The sequence below is a fragment of the Amphiura filiformis genome, chromosome 9, assembly GCF_039555335.1.
Source record: "Amphiura filiformis chromosome 9, Afil_fr2py, whole genome shotgun sequence".
NCBI classification, from domain to species: Eukaryota; Metazoa; Echinodermata; class Ophiuroidea; order Amphilepidida; family Amphiuridae; genus Amphiura; species Amphiura filiformis.
In genome coordinates this window covers 9,881,180-9,905,055 of record NC_092636.1, presented here as the reverse complement: position 1 = coordinate 9,905,055, position 23,876 = coordinate 9,881,180, and the positions used below count along the sequence as shown (strand labels likewise).

General features: G+C 39.2%; 2 protein-coding genes across 2 annotated transcripts in view; both read right to left on the bottom strand.

Moving 5' to 3' along the window:
- Positions 1 to 13,010: 13,010 nt before the first annotated feature.
- Positions 13,011 to 14,963, bottom strand: LOC140160607 (uncharacterized). Its single transcript, XM_072183851.1, is given in 3 exon segments — positions 13,011 to 14,331; positions 14,333 to 14,414; positions 14,417 to 14,963. Coding segments are annotated over 3 exon segments (846 nt in total). The 5' UTR covers positions 14,811 to 14,963; the 3' UTR covers positions 13,011 to 13,961.
- LOC140160606 (kinase D-interacting substrate of 220 kDa B-like) overlaps positions 14,963 to 23,876 on the bottom strand; it is a 193,419-nt gene continuing 184,505 nt past the window's right edge. The window contains 1 exon segment of the mRNA XM_072183850.1: positions 14,963 to 15,942. Within this exon segment, the coding sequence (XP_072039951.1) occupies positions 14,971 to 15,942 (972 nt within the window). The 3' untranslated portion in view covers positions 14,963 to 14,970.

The following is a 23,876-nucleotide window of genomic DNA, read 5'->3' as shown; positions in this document are numbered from 1 at the left end:
AAACGTTGAATTTTGTTTTTGTTTACGTTAAGGGGATCAAATTAAGTTAATTAGTTTTAAATGCACTGAAAGGGCCTTTCTGACTAATCACCTCCAATAAGGTTGCAGTATTTTGACTCGCAGGTCTAATTTTTTGTCTCATACTCCGGTTACTGCATCAACTACTACATCACACAGTAGAAACTCATTAACATGTATTGTTTATTCAACTAATTTGTCAACATTAGCATGTATTCAGTGTAAGGGTCACTGGTTTTTTTATGGAGAAACTATTGTCAAGAGTAGAGTGTTTGTTTATTGAATTAGTTCAAGTGTTTGATGCATTTGTGTTGAAAGACAAATTAATCAGGGTTGCCAAACCTGTGGTTTGGTAGCCCAAATGGGTGACTTTTGAAGATTTTCCCAGAGACTTGCGACAATATCCTGTCCCATAGGAACAGATGGTTAAGAAAAAAATTGGGTGATTTTCAGCAATGCAGGTGCAATTCTGATAAGGCTAAGTATTTGAATGTCTTGAAGGCCTACATTTATTCAACTAAGGGACTGTACAATAAATTATTATAAACCCTGCTCAGACCCTGGAGCTGACAGTAACATCCACAAGACATGTCCTTAATCTCCCACACAGGGGGTGTAGATTTCTAATGGAGTCACCCATTCAGGTAACCACATTTGAAATTCATACACCCTGTGCAGAAGATTAAGGTCATGTCTTCCATAGGAGTGTATGGATTTTAACTGGAATAGCCTTGTGTTAAAATGAAGAGTCACTAAGTGTGTTCTATGAAAGTAATATTTCATGTTTTGTTTGTATTGTTTATTGCCATGTATATAGCCCAAATAAAATACAGAATGTTGGAGAATTAGTAACTTTTGACTTCTAAAATCCAACAGGAGCAATATTATAACTCAAAATTTGGAATAAGAATGTTTGGGCGATGGGCCTTTATGTGAGGTAGAAAACATCACATGTTACAATTGGACCATCCACCTTCAAATTATAATGAAAGTAAGAAAGGAAACTAATACAGGGTGTATCAAAATGATTGATACCCATCAATATCCAGTGAGCATGGCCAAGGCTGACAATTCGAAACACAGCATAATATCCACCTCATATGTAGATTTATATGGTAAAAGGTTATAAACCTACCAATTGTAGTTGTTTCAAGTTGATCTAATGTTGAATTTGGAAGAAGCAGGTGTTTCATCAGACACTAAAGTTGATGGGTACCAATCATTTTGATACACACTGTAGCTGATATTACCGTAATATGAGAAATCGCAGAAAACCAAACTTTCTTTGTCTTTGACTTTACAAACAAATAGAAATAATGAGTCTTGGACACACACAGCATGTACAGTTCCTTTTTTCAGGATTTGTATTGATTTTTTTTATTATTATAATAATTTTTGTTGAGAATCTTCTCAACATTGTTGCAATTCAATACAACAATAGTTTCGTCAGCTAGTCTGTTTGTCATCACCGTCACGCCATTAGTTGAAAACATACATACAGTATTGCTGCTGATTGATAGATTGTTAATATACAACGTCACACTGCATCCAAAATAGCAAGAAACAGAACAAAATACAAGGAATAATAAAGGGTTCTTCCCAAATACTGTATCCGTACTACTAACCTGCACAGCGATCACTCTGTTTTTTTAAATCAATCAGAGCCAACATCCATGCAGGTGACCAGAGTAAATTTTAAAAAGAAAAATGTTTTTCACAATACAGTACTTGAAAGACATGGGCTTGGATAATTTTCTACAATTAAGTTATGCTCAACAAGCCCGTAAAAACATTATCATTTACCGTACTGAGACATCCAACAAGTGACTAGTGCACTCACGCTACAAACTATTAACTCCAGTATCTTCACCTCAAGTTCAAAGTTCAAAGTTCAACGGTTTTGTCATAATTGTACATGGTTTTGTACTTATAATACAATAAAAAAAGGTCAATCTGTACAGTGGAACTTTGAATTGAGACTTGCGGTGAGATTAAATCGTGAAGTGCGCAGTATAATAACACTGCATCGATATATATGGAAGGTATTACTGTATTTTTGTATGATGAAAGATAACATCGAGTCTATAACGAAAGGCTACACAATGGGTTTAGAAAACAACATGATCAAGAAACGAGTTTTGACAAAATGTTTGTAGTTTCTTTTGCTACAAATAGCACAAAAAGTTGAGATATGAAGGTTTACTTTTATTTTAAGGACAGAAACAGAATTTGTTTGAAATGGATATAAAAGTCGGGAGCTTTGAAATACCGATGCTGCTGCTGCCGCCACCAATCTACATTCAATGAATAAAAACAATGGCACTCATCAGCATCTCTGCATTTTAAGTTAATTCTCAAAATCGTAAGTTATGAACAATATTAATAGATAAATTACAATACCATAAATCCATAAATAATATGGAACATAATTTGATTTTAAATGTGAACTATAATATCAACTTCCAATCCATAACAAGCTATACAAACACTCCATTTCTGTTCTTTACAAGTTTTTCTAGGAATAATGCTTTCCTTTCAGCACTTGATCAAAAGATGAAAAATTTGGATTTGTAGACTCTAAATATTTGTTATCTATCCAATGATTAAACCTATGACTACATAACTTGAAATATACACCAGCATATACCAAGAATTCCAAATATGCTGCAACCAATTGATTTGATGGTGTTTTGAAGTTAGATGATAAGTCTGTTGCACACAAAAACAGTTCCACTTTTTTGACACTGCCATCAGTGGCAATACTTGGATGGCGGAAGGGACTGGGTGAGGGTAGGGGGCATTTTGAGAGGTGAAGCGCAAGTACAATGAGTGGGTTCCACGGGCCAACTTTAGGAGATTCTGGAAGGGACCAGTTGCAAATTGCTGGTTAGGGTGAAAGTCTGTAAGCTGCTACTGTTTAAGATGTGGAAATCAAGATACAGTGCAGTATTGTCCAGAGAAATAAATAACATAGCAAAACTGTTTAAGCTCATAATCAACACCCTGAATATTTCATTTTGTAGAAGAGATGACCAGTGCGGAAAAATTAGGGGCTTGGGTTTGACTGGTGCCCCACCATGCATGGTGATGCCACTGACTGTTATGCTTAAAAAGAATGCCTATTCACAGCCGTAGTGCACATTAGTAACCATTGGTTACTGGTTCAAACCTGGGCCCATACACCTGTTCTGAATTATGATATGCCATAGGCTTTGTGTTGTGATCATTTTGATCAGTGGTTCGTAACAAAGAAAGCGTGAGCCAGTTGGCCTAGCAACAGTCATATTCTAGTGTGTGTGCACTACGCTAGCGAATTTCAGCTTTTAAATGACACTTCACCATTTTCTAACCAAAAAGAAGTTGAAATTTGTTTGAAACCGATGTATGCATCATAAAGAAAATGTGTAATGGATAGGCCTATACATGTACACAGACTTTAATGATCAAAGCTATAACAGGATAGTCCATTTGCATTCCACACTCCCTGTGGAAGATTATGTTGCTTAATTTTGGTTCAAATTAAATATTCAATTCAGATGAAATCTTATCTTTTGTTAAAATTTCTGTGCAATACTGTGGATTTGTTTGAAATCTAGTTTGATTGTATGACATTAATTTTACCCAGCCAATCCGGGAACATTTTCTTTGAAATTCTAAAAAAATCTTCCAGTGGAAGGCATTTTTTAAAATGAAATAGCCCATTATTAAAAAGCCTGTGGATAAATAATCTTTCTTGTTATAGAAATCAAAAATACAACATGTTTCATGCCAAAAAGTTATGAAAAATATGTATCCCTTACTGTTGTAGGAATGTAACTACCTCCCTCTGTAAGTAGGCACCATTACCCACCCTAACACGACCTGTTACATGTTGGTCTCACTACTTCCCCCTCATACAATTATGTTGTATCTTTAATGGGCTATTCTCTGTCGTGGTACACGTTAGTAACCATTGGTTACTGCTCCAAGCCTGGGCTAATACACCTGATCCGAATTTTGATATGCCATAGGCTTTGTGTTGTGATCATTTCGATCAGTGGTTCGTAACAAAGAAAGCGTGATCCAGTTGACCTGGCAACGGTCATATTGTAACGTGCACTATGACAGCGAATTCCAGTTGAAATCCATACAACCCTTAAAGGAAGACTTGACCTTAATTTCCCACACAGGGGGTGTAGATTTCAAATGGAGCCACCCATTCAGGAACTCAATTTGAAATACATGGTGGGAGGTTAAGGTCATGTCTTCCATAGGGGGTGTATGAAATTCAACAGGAATAGCCCAAATATACCAGAGTCAACTTGACATTAAATATGCACTACTCATATGTGGGTCCTGGAACTGCGCTGCCTTGAGTTGTGGCATACAAACTTTTTATGGTGAATATATGTTTTGTTTCTTTTATTAACTAAATACATCTATACTGAATTTGGTTTTGAACATCAACAATTTAAATATCCATGTATCAATGAGTAAAGCAATTAGCTAGCTCCAGGTAATCTTGGTAAAATGTCGCAATCAATACACATTCTTTGGTAAAACTGTCAAGAAGTTGTAAAAGGTCAAAATCTTTTTTCTTTTATTTAAAAAAATTTTTATTGGTAATTTCATTCATTGATATTAATTAAGTCAATTGATAATCATTTGATGTTAATTAATTGGTCAAATAAATAGATGGATCATTCACATTTCCTGGAACTAGCTAGAAGCCACAGTAACTTATTGTTAAAATGTATTATTAAAACTTTTTGTACGTGCCTGCCATTTTCAAAATATGGCTGGCTGTTGATATATAAATCTATGCAGCCACCTTGTTAAAGATATTTATAATCTTGCTTTCAAGAGATAAATATATAGTATATAAAGAAATGAACAATATCAAAAATCAGAAATAAAATGCATTGCACATTCAACCTGGAACAAGATACAAATAATGAGAAGAAAAAAATGCTGAAAAGAAAATAGCAAAGACAACAGAGCAGCATGAACTAAAGATAAGCACCACATACAACACTATAAGGCTACAGTCTTGTAGTTTTATGTTAAGTTCCTTTTTGTATCTGGGCACGAGAATATTATCAATTTCGGTTAATTATAATTAGGGAATTCAATTGATAATAAGACAAGTTTTGGATAACAAAATTTCACCTGAATACCAAGGCCCATATCATACTTAGGAATTGGAATACTTGGAATTCCACCCAAATTCAACAGTTACAGTAATGTGATTTTAACTATACTCTTGCAGCAAACAAGTTGTCAAAGAGTACCAATCCTCAAATTTGACCCACCCTATAGACATAAAACTCAAAAACCATAGCAACTTATAGTGCATGCTGCCTTTGTTATCCAACTTACAAATAGTATAATTTTTTCATACTAAACAGTAAAATATTTCTATGTACATCCTAGACTATGTTATGTTATATTGTCCCAAAGTTCATACGAGTTGCCTTTGTTCTAACAACGATGTTTGCCTCCGTATCTCGCATAACAATGCAATACATCTAGAATCTAATTTAACAAATGTCATCTACAAAGATGGACCTCCAAATGATCAGTTTCTAGATTTCAAATTCAGCCCCAATAAATATAATTATTAAGAAATCGTATGCATTATTATACAATATCAAAAAGAGTAACCCTGTATTTATGATAACATCCATACAAGTATTTGATACACAATCTCAATAGCTAGTTTGTCCTGATCTTGTTTTTGTGATTTGCATGACTTTGCTTGATAATCCAACACAAAAAGTACTTAATTTTATCTGTATGACTTGCTTTCTGTAACAACTTTATGTCTACAAACTTTTACGAGTAATGGTCCAATACTCTTCGTAAACAATCACTTTTGACAAGTTCACAACTGTTTCTGTAAAAACATAAGATATATGACACCTGTTTACAAATGATTTATTTTCTTTCTCCTTGTGGAGTCACTTCACTGGTGAATGTAATACAAAACACTGTTGACAAGTCCAGATGTTTGATTTGATTTAAAGCTGGTTTCATACTTTCTGCCGCTTGCCGCGTAATGCTTCATCATGCTGCTTGCACTTTTCTATAAGCAGCGGCATGACTATGAAAGCTAATGTTCCCGCTCAGTATCGCCAAAAATCGTATCATGTTCTCATTCGTCAGAGCAGCACCGCTCCCAAGTTGAATTGAACTCCTAGCGATGCTGCCGCTTGGACAAAGCAGTGGAGCGATCGATACAATCAGCTTGCCGCTAGTCACCGCTAGTGTTTCTGGCGCAACTGCGCAGTGAAGCAAAATCGTTGTCAGAGCGGCAGGAAACTATGAAACCAGCATAAGCCTATAATTTGTGCTATTCCAGTTAAAATCCATACACCCCCTATGGAAGACATTACCTTAATCTTCCACACAGGAGAGATTAAGGTCATGTCTTCCATAGTGTGTGTATGGATTTCAACCGGAATAGCCCATACTGTGATTCATCAGCCATATTTTACGAACCTAAATTTATTCTACAGCAGATTTAACCCATCATGGGACGTCTTTCCAACAAATCCAGGCTGCCAGTCAATCACCTGTACCTCGTCTTTAGCGTGATATGCATGATCGCCTGGTAGCCTGAATTTCTTTGAAAAATGTTCCACGATGGGTTGAATCTGCTATAAATCATCTTTAAATAATAAAAAATCAAATCAAATAATTACTGTAATTCAAATCAGCCATTTATCAAACTGTGCAACTTCTCAAATCAATACAAAAATTAACAATATTATATTAAATGATAATTGCTTTGGAAGTAAATAATTAAGCACCTATAAAAAAGTGGGCAATTTCAGCACCGAGTCACATATAATGATAACAAAAGTGATAAATCAAGACGATAGCAGAGATGTAACAAGTCATTCTCTCGGTCGGGGTTGTTCCACCTAATGCACTTACCCACTTCTCACGTCTGTCAAAGGGGACACCCTCATGAAGGCCCTATTGGATGGATTGTACAGGGCCTTTCAGGTCAAGTCAAATTTCCAAGCACAGAAAAAAACAATTTGCCTTGTCTTTGGTAATTATTTAAAGTGGATTTCTCTGATAAGAAATCAAACTTTTAGAATTGTTTCATCAAGAGTTATTTATTTCATGGCATGTTTTGTGATTTCCCCCATTGAGTGCAATGGTAAGTGTCCCCTTCGTGTCCGAGGGGGTGAGATGGAACAGCCAAATCTCAGCAAAATACAATCAATGGGAAAAAGTGATCTTTGCAAGTGACGTCATGCCGACTGACAGAATGACCTGTGACTCTCAGTAAAATGATGAGGCCAACTCAAGTGATATCCAAAACTCACGGAAATTGTGCATCGACTATAGCCAAAATAATAAATTCTCGATCATGAGAGGATGTACCTTCTGCGTCAGCGTATTTTTCATAGAATAACATGATCGCGCGACCTGCATGACCGAACCTTGACCTTGCCTAGCAACGACCGTGTGATTAGTCAATTCTCAAAAGCTGTGTTTGCGCCGTAAGCGCCGGTCTTTGCGTAGTACGCTCGGCGCAAATAACTGTGCGTTCCCAAGTTGGCTCTCGTGATCGAGAATTTATTATTTTGGCTATAGAGGGATTGAGCTGCAATGCGCTATTCCAGTTGAAATCCATACACCTATGGAAGTCTTGACTTCAGTCTCCCACACAGACAGTGGGAATTGCAAGTGGGGTTACCTGAATGGGGCACACCATTTAAAATCTGTATCCTGCGTGGGAGATTAAGGTCATGTCTTACATGGGGTGTGTGGATTTCAACTAGAATACTCCAATTAGGCTAAACAACTGATATTGAGCTGTTTTTTGGTGACTTGTTACAACTCATCGTCGCTGGGCAGGAAAAGCATATGTGCCATTGGCCCCTGAACATGCTTAAAGCAAAACCTCCTATGTAACCTGTTGGCAGTTTTATTTTAAACATGCTCAGGGGCCAAAAGCACATAGGAGCTTTTTCCTGCCCAATGACAAAATGTTCTGGTTAGATTTAGTACTTTGTGCTACATAAAGTCAAGAGGAGGGATAACAAATATTTACTAACACTATGCTTGCTTTGGATCTTGGCTTCTCAAAAATATGCATTTGAAGTGGAAAAATCTGGCAAATAGGCTGCAAAAATGTGAAGTAAGTAATCAAAATGAGTTGTTATCATCAAAATTGATTTTGAAATATGAACAAATGTGTTTAAATTCTTGTCTCGTTTACTGTTTCTGCAACACCACACAATGTCTCATAAAAGTGTTCAAATTCTTTTGCAGTTCAAGTTTTTCTGCCAAAAAAGAGAGCAATCTCTAGGAACCATTAGTTCAATTTCAAAGTAGTTTTAAACGTATTAAATCCTGTCACAGAATAGGAAATGAAAAAATAAATGTTCCTTGATTTTGCTTCATAATTGACACAATTAGCTTGATGACACCACAACATTTGATACTAAATCCAAGAGGCATATTTCAAATTAACAAACATTGGGTTATTCCTGAAATTAACTGCACCCCAAGGTAAGTAAAGTTTTACTTTAAAAACCTCAGGAATTCCCAGACCAGAATTTCCTTGGGAAAAAATGTGAATTCCCAGTTTGGGAGGATTTCCATTGAAAAATTGGGATTTCCCAGGGAACAGGTAAAATGTCACAAAAAGTTTTGGGAAATGCCACGCCTTCTTTAGTCATTTGAAATGAACATGATACATTTTGGGGTAAATGAGGATTTTTCTGGGGAATAAGCCCAATCGCCATTCTAACTTCCGGTTTTTGAGAGCAGTTTTAGGACACTTTGACCTCTGACATATCGGGAAAGTTTACGTAATCATTATTAATTTTCTTATTATTGTCACAATTTTGATCATTAAAAATACCAAATAATTAATTTATAAAACACTAATATTTTTTATATTTGTTTTAAATATTGTAAAACATTTTAGATTATATTTTGTACGTACAAAAACCCAATATTTCTGAATTTCCTGAAAGGTCAAAGGACAAAGTGTCCTAAAACTGCAAAAACTGTCCTACAATGCATTGCAAACTTCCAATGCCGATTTGGCTTATTCCCACTGAGAACACAAGCTAAATTTGTTGGAAATCAGTCTTCTTTGGGGGGGAAGGGGTGCAATTAATTTCTGGAATAGCCCATCAGGTCAAAGAAAGTTGTTTGGTTATCCTCCACCCACACCAAATTTTGAAAACAAGATTTTTTTTGTCTTTCCAGTACAAACAAGAATGGCCTAAAAATCTTCTGCACAGAATTTAGGAATATATACCCTAATTTTGATATACCTGAAAAAAAAAAAAACATTTTCCTTTCAGAATATTTGCATTTTAAACTTATGATTAAAAGATTTTAAAACGATTTTAAAAATTCAATTTCTAAATTGGTTTAAAACACAAATGAATGATGTAAAATTGCAATATCCTTATTCACATCTTACTAGGTATCATTGTGATTACAAAATCTTTTAAAAACATATTACATTAAAGTTCTTCCCGCCCTAATGTTCCTACCCCAGAAAAGTTGTGGAGGACACCCAGACAATTTTCCTCTTGACCTTGACATCGATCATACTCTTGCCATTGTGTCTGAAAACAAAGGTTATTTAAGCGAGGTCTTTGGATATGTGATGCTCACAAAAAGGGTTTTTTTTTATTATTTCAATGCACTCTCAAACTGTTTATTTTCTTTAAAAACATTTTTGGGTAACATTACAACTGTCTTGATTGTCTTTGTTGATCTGGTTAAAATGAGGTATTCTTACATATTTTAGTCTGACATTTGTATTCAAGAAGTATTCTCACAAGTTTATTGAATTATTCCACCGTCTTCAAACAGTAAAAAACATGAAATGTTAATAAATATGATAACAATAGCATGAAAAGCATTACTTTAATTGTATACAAAAACAAGTAGAATAAGCATTAGGTTCATTGGTTTTTATCAAAATGTTGAGTCTATTGTGCAGCTAGGCTAAGCTATTTGCCACCTTCATGTATGTGATCCAACAAGAGTAAACAAGGCTGATGGTGCCTATTGCAATTTTGTTTACAGTCATTCATAAGGTTCTTATTTCTGATCCAATAAATTGGACTTAATGTGTACGTTTCGATAACCACTCTGTTATCTTTGTCAACACTAAATGAAGACTGCTACTTGAGAACTGGTCATCCAATCACCTATTGATTTCTTGGTGATTGACTTGGTGTTGCAAGTTGATTTTTTTCCTGTTGGATGTAGCAGTTCATCAAAAATGTGACAAAGGTGATATCGACCTTCATCTCTGGAAAAATATACTGGCAACACCAAGTCAATCACCAGGAAATCAATAGGTGATTGGATGACCAGTTCACAGTAGCAGTCTTCATTCAGTGTTGACAAAGATATCAAAGTGGTTATCGAAACATACACATTATAAATGAAATTTGTTGGATCAGAAATAAGAACCTTTTGATTGACTTTATTCTACCGATCCTGATGAATTTGTTCAACTAAATTCTGATTTCAAATGCGACACAAGGCAAGGAACCAAATTTATTTAGAAATGTTTTAGAACAAAGTGAGAACTTCATAATGACTGATGAAACTGTATTTGGTGAGTTGCGAAAACTGATGTTCATATTATTCATAACATTTGATAAGAAATGCGGAATGTGCTTCTTTCCTTTTTGTTCATGTACAATATTGCATTATTAAATCCGATTTGATTGACTCTTAAAAAGTTCATTTACTTGCACTAGGTCGCATATTATACACTTTCCAAGCTGGATATGGACCTTTTCTCAGATATTTCATAATGCACAATTTAATGGTGGTTACATATAATACAGATGCCCTCAATCAGTCAATGTTCATGTTGTCAACGCAGAAAGTTATATATAATTTTTTGTCCGACTTGACTCTCAGAATCGGAATCTGGAAACCAATTTTGTGCAGTTTGTGTCCAAATCTTTTCACCAGCATTTGAAATGTGATTTTACAATATTGGGCTATTCCAGTTGAAATCTATAACCCCCCTATGAAAGACATGGCCTTAATTTTCCACACAGGTAGTGAATTTCAAATGGGGTTACCTGAATGGGTGACTCCATTTGAAATCTACACTCCCTATATGAGAGATTAAATTCATGTCTTTCATAGGGGATGTATGGATTTCAATCAAGATAGCCTATTTGGTGCACAATCCAACATGAACATGAGAATAAATCACAGGTGAAAATACCACTGCCATATAATGGTGCATTTTGGGATATATGGAGAAAAGGTGTTTACTCAAGCTTTGGCAAAGAATATGTCATTATGTTCCAAACATACATCATCCTTAATGCTCTGCATGCTAACCATAGGCTTCAACAAAAAAATCACAAGTTTTGAGATATTTTCTCAAAATATCAAGAGCTATCTCAAGAATCACTGAACCAATACTGGGCTTGTTTGTACTCATTCTAATGCATTTTTCATGCTGATTCCAAAAATGGTCATGAGAATGTATAATTCTGAAATTTTTGAATTAAAGAAAAATTTAAACTTGTCGTCTGCCGTTGACACCAAAACGTGTTTTTCTATGACCAACGCATGTTTTTTGCCTTGAAGGTAACAAAAGTAGTAACTGCTGTGAACATAGTTCTTTCTGTACAATTCAAGAAAAAATGAAGATATTATTAGACTCACATCTTAAAGCGTTTCACCACTACACTAGTGGTTTCATCAGACTGGCAACCCATCACATGTGACTGTTTCCTTTTATAAATCACAGGAACTGCCGCAGAGGGCATGATAAGTTGGTCAAAGATATTATTGAGTGAATAGGCCCCCTCATCCTTTATTCAGAGTGTCTTTTTGGCATATCCAGATGGCTTCTTATGGCCATCTAGTGAATCCTTCATCACCTATAAAGGAAACAGTCAGATGTGATGGGTTGCCAGTCTGATGAAACCACTAGTGTTGTGGTGAAACATCACTAAAATGTAACTTTAATTAAATAACATCCGAAAAAAGAACAATGTTAACAGTTAAATCTAACATTCCAAATTAGAACTAACTTTACTTCCTTGAATGATTGAATCTACAAAATATTTGAATCAATGCCACAAAGGGATAGTGCAGTGCATGCCCATTTCATTCTAGATAAAAAATCAAGTAATTTGATACAAATTTTGAATATTGATCAATATCAGAAGATCACAGCAAGTCTTTTGGAAGTGACAATGTGTACAGAAATTAGGAAAAAAATACACTGTTCCCAACTTCATATCAGAACAAGTCTCGTCTCTTTCTGGTTAACAAGTGTGCAAAGTCTATTGGATAAAGCGATCAATGATAATAATAATAATAATAATACTATCAAACATTATCATAATAATAATCATACAATATACCTCCAGGGTACATATCAAGTATATTATATCTGTACAAAAAATCTGCCCAAGAAAACCAACGTTTAGAATCTTTTTTTTTTTTAAAAGAAAGTTTCACTGACCAAGTACAGATTGCAGTGGTAGATCCATGCATGATAATAAGAAATCTGAATGGAGACAGTAGCTACCATTGCATTAGTATACTTGAATGGTCCCGAACCATTTTCACAATTTATCTATATTATACAGCATCTCGCCCTACGAGAAAACTTGACAAGATCTATAAATAACTCTCTGATTTTCTCACCTACAATATAAGGCAGTGTAAGCTCAAATAGTTTTGTAATCAATGCGAGCTATTACCAATTGCATGATTTTTTTTTTTCTCAATAAAAAACAGCCATGGTATGAACTTCTTGGCAACATCATTAAAGGTGAGATATGATATACTAGTTAAACAAACACTGATATAATTTAATAGAGGGGTGGGGGGGTCTTTGACCACACTACGAGTAATACTTCATTCAAACATGAGGAGTCGGTACTATGAGATATCTGGACTGTATTGACTTGACTATCTAGAACTGGGAGATGGAGGCAACTTGTTATTAAATAAATCCAGGTCACATCGTTGTCGGTACTAATCGCCCAGTCTTGGTCTGCCTTCAGCCAGTGCTGGATAGTTTGATGTATAGTAGTCACACATTAAAAAATAGACATTGCATCGGTCTATGAACACAACGAAGGACTTGGTCCACATCTTAGTTGCAAAAAAAAAATCACCATTTTTAGGCCAAGTAAAATGAACTATGTTTCTCATCTTTGCTCACTTCCCTTTTAGTATCATTTTGATTTGATTTTACTAGTTACCATTGTAGGAAAATTTTTATAAAAAGTATCACTTTTAGAGCGAAAATAACTTTTATTTAAAATAATAATATTTCTGATCAATTTTGGCTGCATCCACGACTGGTAAACATTGTTGCCAAGTCACGGAAAAACAGGAAATATCAAATAGTAAGCCCATGTCAATTTGTTTCCAGATGAGAAACATATTATTCTATTTGCTTGGCCTCGTAAAGGACTTGCGATCCCTGTTTGCAGATGGGAACCAAGTCTTTTTCATGACTTTAACAAGACCATTGCACAGGCTAAAGGGCCCAGCTGGGTTAATATAAAATATTTCTGTACAATTTTGGCATGATACAAACTTTTACATAACAAGTACATTTCATGTTGTTTTACAAAACACATTTTATGTAATTGTGTAATCAATAGACCATTTATAATAATATTTCATACTTAAAATGTCCTAAATTTGTTAGAGATCTATTTATCAAAAGTTGTTTACCAAACAAATAAAATTTAAAAAAAATAAAATAGAAACACTGACACATAAACATCAAAATATTGCACCAGGCAACAAGATCTACAAGAAAGCCTTTTAAAAAGCTCTCAGAATAGCTTTCTTCTCTTATTAAATAAAATAAGAAGAAAAGAAAAAAATGTACAATATTTAGTCATCAGGATATTGAATAAATCTCCTGAGATAGTTCTATCTACTATACAATATACTATAGAATATATTTATATATGAGCTTGTTGTGTAACCTGCCCACTGTCACTAGAATCAGTGTCGGAAATATTAACAGTAAAAACACCTGCGTTTCCATCCATGGATTGCAGTGCTAAGGAAGGAGCTGATCGTCTAAGAAAGGCGTAGCGGCTGCTTGTCGTCGTCCCCCTCCCCGGTCTACGTTCCACTTCTTCGTGTGGAGCATTTGGATTTGGCGCTCTCCTCTTTCGCTGTTCTTCCAGCGACAGCATGATGAACTCATCGAAACTTTGATCTAAAGTCCTACTGCTGCTTTGTTGTAATTGTCTTTGTTGGAACCCAACACTTGAGTCCGAAAATCTATTGGGTTGGGAAGTTGTGCGCATAAGGACGGTTCTTGCATAGCGCCTCTGTCTCATACATATCTGAGGATTGGGATTGTCTGGCAAGTGGAGTGCTTGGCGTGTATCTGGGTTTGTCAGAGCCGGTGTGGATTTCTCGTCAGATGAGCTTAGTGTCTCAGTTTCGGGGACACTTTGAAGTTCTCGTACAGGTGGAGTAAATGTGGAGTAGCCCGCTAATAACGATAAGTCGTGCGATTGTTGTTCACCTTGCACTGGGCTTCTGGGAATGCGATGTGTTCGACCTCCTTCTACATCTCCTCGTTCAGGAGACAACGAGTCCATCTGTCCCAACTGGCTCTGTTTCTGGGATATTTCCAATTGCAAATTTTCAAACATACGATCAATGTCTCGCACTACCTGCGCTTTCATGATAGGACTGATTATATTGCCTTCCGCTTGCTGTTTTCTTCGCTCTTCTTCCAAGTCTTTCAAAGTACTAGATACTGACACATCCAGCTCATGAGGCATCAATGGCATTGCCTCAGCCCCTTGGCATTCTGCACCTAAGTTATACCTCCTGATATGGCCGTCTATATCCGTTTCCTCGGGAGGTAAAAGCGGCTGGCCTTCAGTTTCGTCTCTTTCGAGACTTTCTCTACTAGTACGTAATTTAGCTTTAATCTTCCCCACACTCCCGCTAATGAGCCGGAAAACTAGATTTCCTCTCGCCGCTTAACTTCCTCTCGCCATGCTTATGATTGCCATTTCTAAACTTGTCCTCTCTTTCGTCGCTTTTTTCGCTATCTCCGTTCTGATCTCCAACAGGAACTCGTATAACAGTGGTATCCGAAGCCGTGCTAGTACTGGGTTCTTCCGGTGAAAGTTGGTATTCCAGAGCTGAGTAGCTTTCTTTGGGACTCAAAGGATTTGGCATTTCTTTGTCAGTTGGGCTATTTTCAAGGTGCACAACAACTGTGGTCAATTCAATATCATCGGCACTGCTTAATATCATAGGTGGTCTATAATCCCCATCGGACGCTATTGCAGTAAACTGTGTGATACCCTCCCTATCTACGCTGTCGTCTTCCTCTGTACTCTCATCCATTCGATTTAATAGATTCCCTGTGCTTCCCGGTCGCTGCGAGTACCCTGTGATGGACGTTTCATCCGTTTCACTCGCGGAATTTGCACGTGACGACTCACTTTGCGAAGTTCCTAACGAGACTCTGGAGTTGTGAAGTGATTGAGATGATCTATGCGTAGACATTGTGTTCGTTTTTCTCAGTTCTTCAAAGCTAAGATTTAAATAATCCCCTGGGGCTTGCAACTGGCCCTCGCTACCACTGGCCTGACCTTCCATTTGTAACGGATCGCTACTAGACACACTAGGAGTTTGTGCGCAGCTGCACGATTGGCCTCTCATCTGTAACACCATGTTCTTAAACAGCTGCCAATCACCAAAAGTCATTCCCAGAACTTCTCTGAGTTCATCCAGTTGGCACTGTAATAATACATAGCCGTTGATGTTGTGCTCGGCTATTCTGGCCTGGTATCGTGGGATGGCGTGTTTATCGAGGCCATCCAGAGTTAGCATACGATCACACACGTCTTTGACGGTCAGGAAGCTGTGGCTTGGTGTTCCTGCACTTATCAATGGACTTGGCAGTTGCTGAAAGGAAACAAGAACAAAACAGGTATGAGATATGGTCATCTCTATGTGTTACAATGCTATTCCAGTTGTAATCCACACTCCCCTCATGGAAGACATAACCTTAATCTCCCACAAAGGAAGTGTTGATTTCAAATGGAGTCACCCATTCAGGTAACCCTATTTGAAATTCACACTCCCTGTGTGGGCGATTAAGGTCATGTCTTCTATGAGGGATGTATGGATTTCAACTGAAATAGGCCAATTTCATTTCACTCTAGATCAGAATGCGGGGGTGGGGACATATTTTTTACCAAGAACTCTGATTGCTTTGGGAATAAGTGATTTTGTTTCAACAGTGGATAAACGTAACCCGTTTCTATGTTGTGAGTCAGTGTGAGGAATAAGGTATCAAATTGTGGGTTATCTAATTGAAATGTAACAGAAAAATAAACTTTGTCATCTTTTATCACATATATTGGGATGTGATAGCAATTATACCATTGTTCAACTTTGCGGGGCATTGGCGTCAGTGCACATATCACAGGTTGGAAAAGCATGAGATTGCAAATGTTCACATAAAGCGCTGGAGTACATACACACACGCGTTTACAGACGCTGCATATAGATGAGGCAACTTCCACTACAAACCATAATCGACCTAACAAGGAAAAATCGACGTAACTTAAATCCCCCACAACAATGAGGAATTATCTCTGCAATCTTTTATGTTTTTAGGCATTATTAGGCAGTGTTAGGACGACCCACTTCAATTTAGGGCGGTATACAAAGGTGTTTTACCCAATCTTACGTCGCGAGTTAGGATGGCACCCAATTTTTTTTTTTTTTTTAAACCGCTGCGTTTTGCAAAACATCAGCTTGGTAGGGCTTTTGTCTAACACACGCGTCACGTCACGTCACGTCACGTCACGTCACGTCACGTCACGTCGCGTCGCGTCACGTCACCTCACGTTGATATCTTCTTAAAAGTTACAAACAAGTCATACGGATCAGTTCACGATTTCGTTTAGTTTTTCCCGGGTGTTTCGCGCATCGAACCGTCATTATCCCAGGCCCACAGTGAAATGGTTATCGGCGTGGCGATTGCTGACGGCCGCACACCACCAAATAAGCCCCATCGAAATGCACGTAAAAGGGCAAACAGATTCGCGATTTTACCTTCCATGAATTTCCAGACACGATCATTTATTTAAAAAATGACTTTTTTCTATGGCAAAATATTTACTTGTATTTGTATGAAAAAATATTCCTTATTAATTTTACTTGGCCTATAGGGCCTACAAATGTAGGTCCTACCAGCTTTAAACCACGATGAGTAGGTCAAAGGTCAAATTAGGGTCATGGTCACACAACATTAAATGGGGGTGGTCAGTGATTATTGTGACCAAGCCTGGTCAAAATCCGATGTAGTATACGGGTGCTAGACTCATTTTGAAATGTTGCCAGAAGAAGAAAAATGACCTTTGACCCCTTATTTGTGTATATCCTATATGAAGCATGAGTAGGGGATTCTTCTAAAATATTTTGGTGGAAATCGGCTTAATCGTCTAGAAGCCTTAGTATTTTTGTGTGAAAAAATCACATTTTCAACTATATAATCAAGGTCAAAGGTCAAATTGGGGTACAAACCATAAATGGGAGTGGTCAGTGGTCATTCTGACCAAGTTTGGTTAAAATCCAACTTAGTATGTGGATGTTATAGCGATTTGAAATGTTGCCAGAAGAAAGAAATGCGGAGGAAAGAAAGCATTTGGCAACATTTGTTGCCAAATGCAAAAAGGGAGCAAAAGACAACCGAGACGCGAGCAAATATCCCCTACTGCGAATTATATGACCAGCTATTTACACCGCCATCAAAGAAGACCAAATAATACCGCATCATATACCTCACAGATTCTGCAAAAATGGCTAACGTGTTTTATAAGTCTGAAACACGCGAATGAGGTAGCTTATTTTGTTTTGATAGGCCATTTCCACGTGTGTTTCAGTGGGAGCATTATTTAGTGGTGTGCGCACTGTACGTAGCCTCCGTCGCAGGCTACTCGTGTTTTTATCACACTCATAGTTTGAGAAAAGCGAAAACGCACCGCCTGCAAAAGAGGCTACACTAAACTAGGATACGGGCTGTGGTTTAAAGGGCGCACACCACTAAATAATCTTCCCATTGAAACACGTGTAAAAACACCGGTTTTCTTTGCTCATTTTGAGGCCTTTTGGGCTCGTTTTAAAATATTTTATGATGACCAGTCGATTGCAAATCGATGAAAGTTTAACATATGTTTCAATGTATGGGGTTCTTCCATCTCGTTTTCCGCTAGGAGGCCGCGAACAAGCGCCCTCACTGTTTTGACAAGCTCTCAAGACTGCAAACCCGATTCTGCCATTTTTTAATTCGCGGACCTATTTTCTCAATAATTATAAAAATGCGACTTTTTTGGCGACTCAAATTTATGTACAGGCTTCACACTTTTATTTAAGCTATAATTCGCCACTCTTTCTGATTAATTAGTCTAAAGACCAGCCCAAAATACCTCAAAAAATTTCCGTATTTTACCGGAACTTAGTAGGGTTACACAAATGGCGCATTGATTTAGTGGTGTGCCCCCTAAAAGTAGTTCCAGCAATCCCGATTATTTTATTCATTGAAGCTTTGCTGTGCTTTGCGGCATTGATGAAAAGCTGGAATTCCATGGACTATTTCACGGACTATTTATCACGTAGGGAGATAAGGGTAATTGGAGTTAATAATTTATTATGAACTTTTGATAACATTTCAACGTGACGTGACGTGACGTGACGTGACGTGACGTGACGTGACGTGACGTGACGTGACGTGACGCGTGTGTTAGACAAAAGCCATGGCAGCATGTCAGCACTAGAAAGCCACGGGTATCAGCCAAACGCAACTCCTACAATCGATCGATAGGAACCACTTCCGAGCCAGCTCAAGTGCGTGCTATAAAATCGATTTTGTTGTTGATCATGATCGCCGAAGCTCCACTACATGGTTTGTTCCAATTTAGGCATAGTATTTCTGCCGTGGAGTCGGTTATCCCAGCATTAAAAATAATATATGAACCGTGAATATAAGTTTCTTCTGTTTGCTTAATTTTTCCATGCGTGTATTAAAACTAGTAATAATTAACTTACTTAAAAAAATTGTAGGTTAAACCATGTGGTTAAAAAATGGACCATTTGTTTTTTAGAAATGACCGAACGAAGATGACAAAAAATGTATCATGAGAAAAATATATTAAAACAAAAACAAAAATGCAGATTTAGGAGTGATCCTGGGGAAGTGACCAGTGAAATACGTAGGCCTATATATAGGTCTGCAATTATTTAAACAATATTATAAATGTACGTTTAAAATTCATCAAATTCGAAATCACGATTTTTTTTTATGATATGATGAATTTCAAATAAATAAACTAGTCAATATTAGCTTGCGCTGTTTGCAATAAATCTTGATATCGAACTCACCATGCTCAATATTGTTGACCGCATTAATAATCCTAGGTTGATTTGTCGTTCGTATGCTCATCTCGATATTTTCCCGAGTTTTTATTTCATTTACGTTTGGCCTTTTGTGACCTAGAAGACCCACATAATAACGTAGTCCTATAACTCGAAGGTATTTCCACAAAAGCATGCATCTGAATAGGTGATCAGAACATCAAAGTTCAGAATTCAGATGATGGTCCAGTCATAGATACTGGAGCATCACCCAGGGCGGCGGTTCACATATTTATATCGATGATAATAGTCTGCATATTTTCCTTCCATGATCAAATAATTTCAATTGTTGTCATATTTTATTTCCAATTTTAATACAGATTCCAGCAAACATTTTAACATAGTCATCAACTCGATCAATCCTCTCCAATCATTAATTATTATGATCATCTTTCAAGCGTGCCTGGATGTATGCAGTATAAAAGATCCCGTCAGCTCCCCGTCGTCCGCGGTGGTCTTGCGAGTTGTCCTCCAACCCCAAGTTCCAACGCAAACATCGTCCAAGTTCCAGGAAAATAAATATTCTTCAATCTGATCTTTGGTCCGATGGATAGTCCGCATTAAATATTTGTTCTAAAAACGTAAACACCATGATTTCCAGATTGAAGCCCTGCCCATGTCACGTCTGATGTCTCTTGTTCGGGCGCGGCCGTGAGAAAGGAGTGTCAACATACCCACTTGACCTGATGATGCCTACGATGTCCCAATGGCGTAGTTCAATAAACTATATTTTACAATCATGGTGCAAAATTTGACCTCAAGTTGCAAGGTATGAGTTTTTGTACCCAAGTTTTCAGAGGTCATTCAATGAATATACAAATTTATTGGGGTTAAAGAACTGTGCCCTGATTAGATGAGCATGTTGTGGATCCTAGCGCCAGCTAGATGTTTATACTATCGATTTTTGGGTGTGTTCGGGGCGTGTATCATGATCATCCAATCACAAGTCCAATTTCTCAAGAGATGTATACCAAACTAAAAATAGATCTTTGGAAGTACGGCAATAAACAATGAAAAAAAAATAAATCTGTGGCAATTGGCCAAACACCTGTCCATAAGTTTGGAAAGGGTCGTTTCGTGCAGTGTAGATTTGTTCAGCTTTTAAATTCAAAGTCAATCAAGTCTTCAAGTTAATTAAAGTTTGTAAATTTAATTCACTGTGGTCTTTGAGTTCGATGCTCGAATTTGAAATAAAATTTGAGTGTGGGGGTGTGGTGTAGGTCATTATGGTCTTTGAGTCAGATATTCGAATTTGAAATAAATTTGGAGTGCTTGGGGTGGGGTGGGGTGTAGGTCAATATGGTCTTTGAGTTCGATGTTCGAATTTGAAATAAAATTTGAGTTTAGGGGGTGTGGTGGGGTGGGGTGTAGATCATTATGGTCTTTGAGTCCAATGTTCGAATTTGAAATAAAATTTGAGTGTAGGGGGTGTGGTGGGGTGGGGTATAATTAAAATGTCAATTCCTGTTTGGAAAAGTTTTTGAAATTGTTTGAAATAATCATTGTTGTTTGCGTATATGCGTACAAGCCCCCCCCCCCCCAAAAAATCTCAAATACTATAATTTGAGATTAAGATTAATCCTTGAAGTGGAGAGTATCTAATAAAACTTTGATCAATATGATGAGTCCAAACAGTGATGAGTCCATAGCTTAAATCGGAGCTGTCCATGCTGGGATTTCCCGTGTTTTAAAAGGAGCACCGGTATAAGATTGAGCTATGGTGCTTTTACCTGGGCTTATACCTTGTAAGTAGGAGCGGGGTGTGTTGGGGGGAGTGTTCGTCATAAATTGAAAGTGTATAATTCACGTTCTTTTTATCTATGCCCGTGCAACGGGCATAGATATTGTATTTGTTGTGTTTAGTCTTCGGCTTCTCCTTCTCCTCCTCCTCCTCCTTCTCAAGACCAGTCCTTTGCACTCCTCTAGCTTAAGAACTAAAGTAGCCTCGGGGCCCATACTTGGTACAATGATGGCCCATGACCCCTAGAACCCCCCCCCCCCTCCGTAAAACCGCCCCAATTTACGAAATGTTCCACTTTTTGCCGTAATTGTGTGTAAAATTAGTTAATCCCCCACCCCACCCCCCCTATTCACTTTGACCCAATGCCGCCCCCTCCCCGAAAACAATTCCTGGTGCCGGCACACACTATATCCTACACCAGACTCGTGTACACACCCCAACCCATCCACATCGACTCAGTTTCATGTGCATGAGCGCTAAAGTTAAAAATCTAGATTTTGCGCTCAATTTAAAGTTATGATTTAGGGCATTTTAAGTTAGCGTTAGGGATGAGCTTAGGGTTATACACCAAATGGTTTGATTGGGTCTAACAATTGTGGTAAAAAGAAGGGGAGGGAAGTGACAAAGGTGATGACGACGACAAATTTTTCTAAAATCTGGACACATTTTTTTTCTCAAATCGGGATCCATGTTTGATTTTCTACCTAAAAAACAGCTTATTTGTACTGAGCCCCTGAAATAACATGGAAGGAAAAAAAATCTTGGGGTCCGACTACGGTGACTCGGAGTCGGGGTTCAGGGGCTGAGATTGTACCTGTTGGTCCGAGGTACCACCTTAGACCCTGAGCTACCACCTCGCATCCCAAGCTACCACCCGCACCCGATCTACCATCCCGCTCCCCGAGCTACCACCTCGCACCCCAAGCTACCATCCCGCACCCTGACCTACCACCTCGCACCCCGAGCAATCAACTCAGTCGCACCCGAGCTACCACCTCGCACCCCAAGCAACCACCTCGCACCCCGAGCTACCATCCCGCACCCCGAGCTACCACCTCACACCCCGAGCTACCATCTTGGACTCCGAGCTGCCATCTCGGATTTCGAGCTACCATCCCGCACCCCGAGCTATCACCCCTCACCCCGAGCTACCATCCCGCACCCGAGCTATCACCCCTCACCCCGAGCTACCATCCGCACCCGAGCTACCATCTCGGACTTGAGCTGCCATCTCGCAACCTGAGCTATCACCCCTCACCCCGAGCTACCATCCCGCACCCTGAGCTATCACCCGCACCCCTAGCTACCATCTTGGACCCCGAGCTACCATCTTGGACCCCGAGCTTCCATCTCGGACTTCGAGCTGCCATCTCGCAACCTGAGCTCATCACCCCGAGCCCTCCCGCACCCCGAGCTATCACCCCTCACCCCGAGCTACCATCCCGCACCCCGAGCTACCATCTCGGACTTCGAGCTGCCATCTCGCAACCTGAGCTATCACCCCTCACCCCGAGCTACCATCCCGCACCCTGAGCTATCACCCGCACCCCTAGCTACCATCTTGGACCCCGAGCTACCATCTTGGACCCCGAGCTTCCATCTCGGACTTGAGCTGCCATCTCGCAACCTGAGCTATCACCCCTCACCCCGAGCTACCATCCCGCTTTTGAGCTATCACCCCTCACCCCGAGCTACCATCCGCTTTTGAGCTACCATCTCGGACTTGAGCTGCCATCTCGCAACCTGAGCTCACCCCTCACCCCGAGCTACCATCCCGCACCCTGAGCTATCACCCCGCACCCCTAGCTACCATCTTGGACCCCGAGCTACCATCTTGGACCCCGAGCTTCCATCTCGGACTTCGAGCTGCCATCTCGCAACCTGAGCTATCTCCCCTCACCCCGAGCTACCATCCCGCACCCCGAGCTATCACCCCTCACCCCGAGCTACCATCTCGCACCCCGAGCTACCATCTTGGACTTCGAGCTGCCACCCCGCACCCCGAGCTACCATCCCGCACCCCGAGCTACCACCTCACACCCCGAGCTACCATCTTGGACCCAAAGCTGCCATCTCGGATTTCGAGCTGCCATCTCGCAACCTGAGCTATCACCCCTCACCCTGAGCTACCATCCCGCACTTTGAGCTATCACCCCTCACCCCGAGCTATCACCCCTCACCCCGAGCTTCCATCTCGGACCCCGAGCTGCCATCTCAGATTTCGAGCTGCCACCCCGCGCCCTCGCACCCCAAGCTACCATCGATCCCGCACCTTGACCTACCACCTTGCACCCTGAGCTACCACCTCGCACCCCGAGCTACCATCTCGGACCCCGAGCTGCCATCTCGGATTTCGAGCTACCACCTCGCACCCCCGAGCAACCACCTCGCACCCCGAGCAACCACCTCGCACCCCGAGCTACCATCTCGGACTTTGAGCTGCCATCTCACATCCCCGAGCTGCCATCTCGGACACTCAGCTACCACCCCACACCCGAGCTACCACCACCTCGCACCCCAAGCTACCATCCCGCACCCTGACCTACCACCTCGCACCCTGAGCTACCACCTCGCACCCCGAGCAATCAACTCAGTCGCATCCCGAGCTACCATCTCGGACTTCGAGCTGTCCGCACCCCCAGATAGTTTTTTTTCCCTTCATGTTACTTTGGGAGCT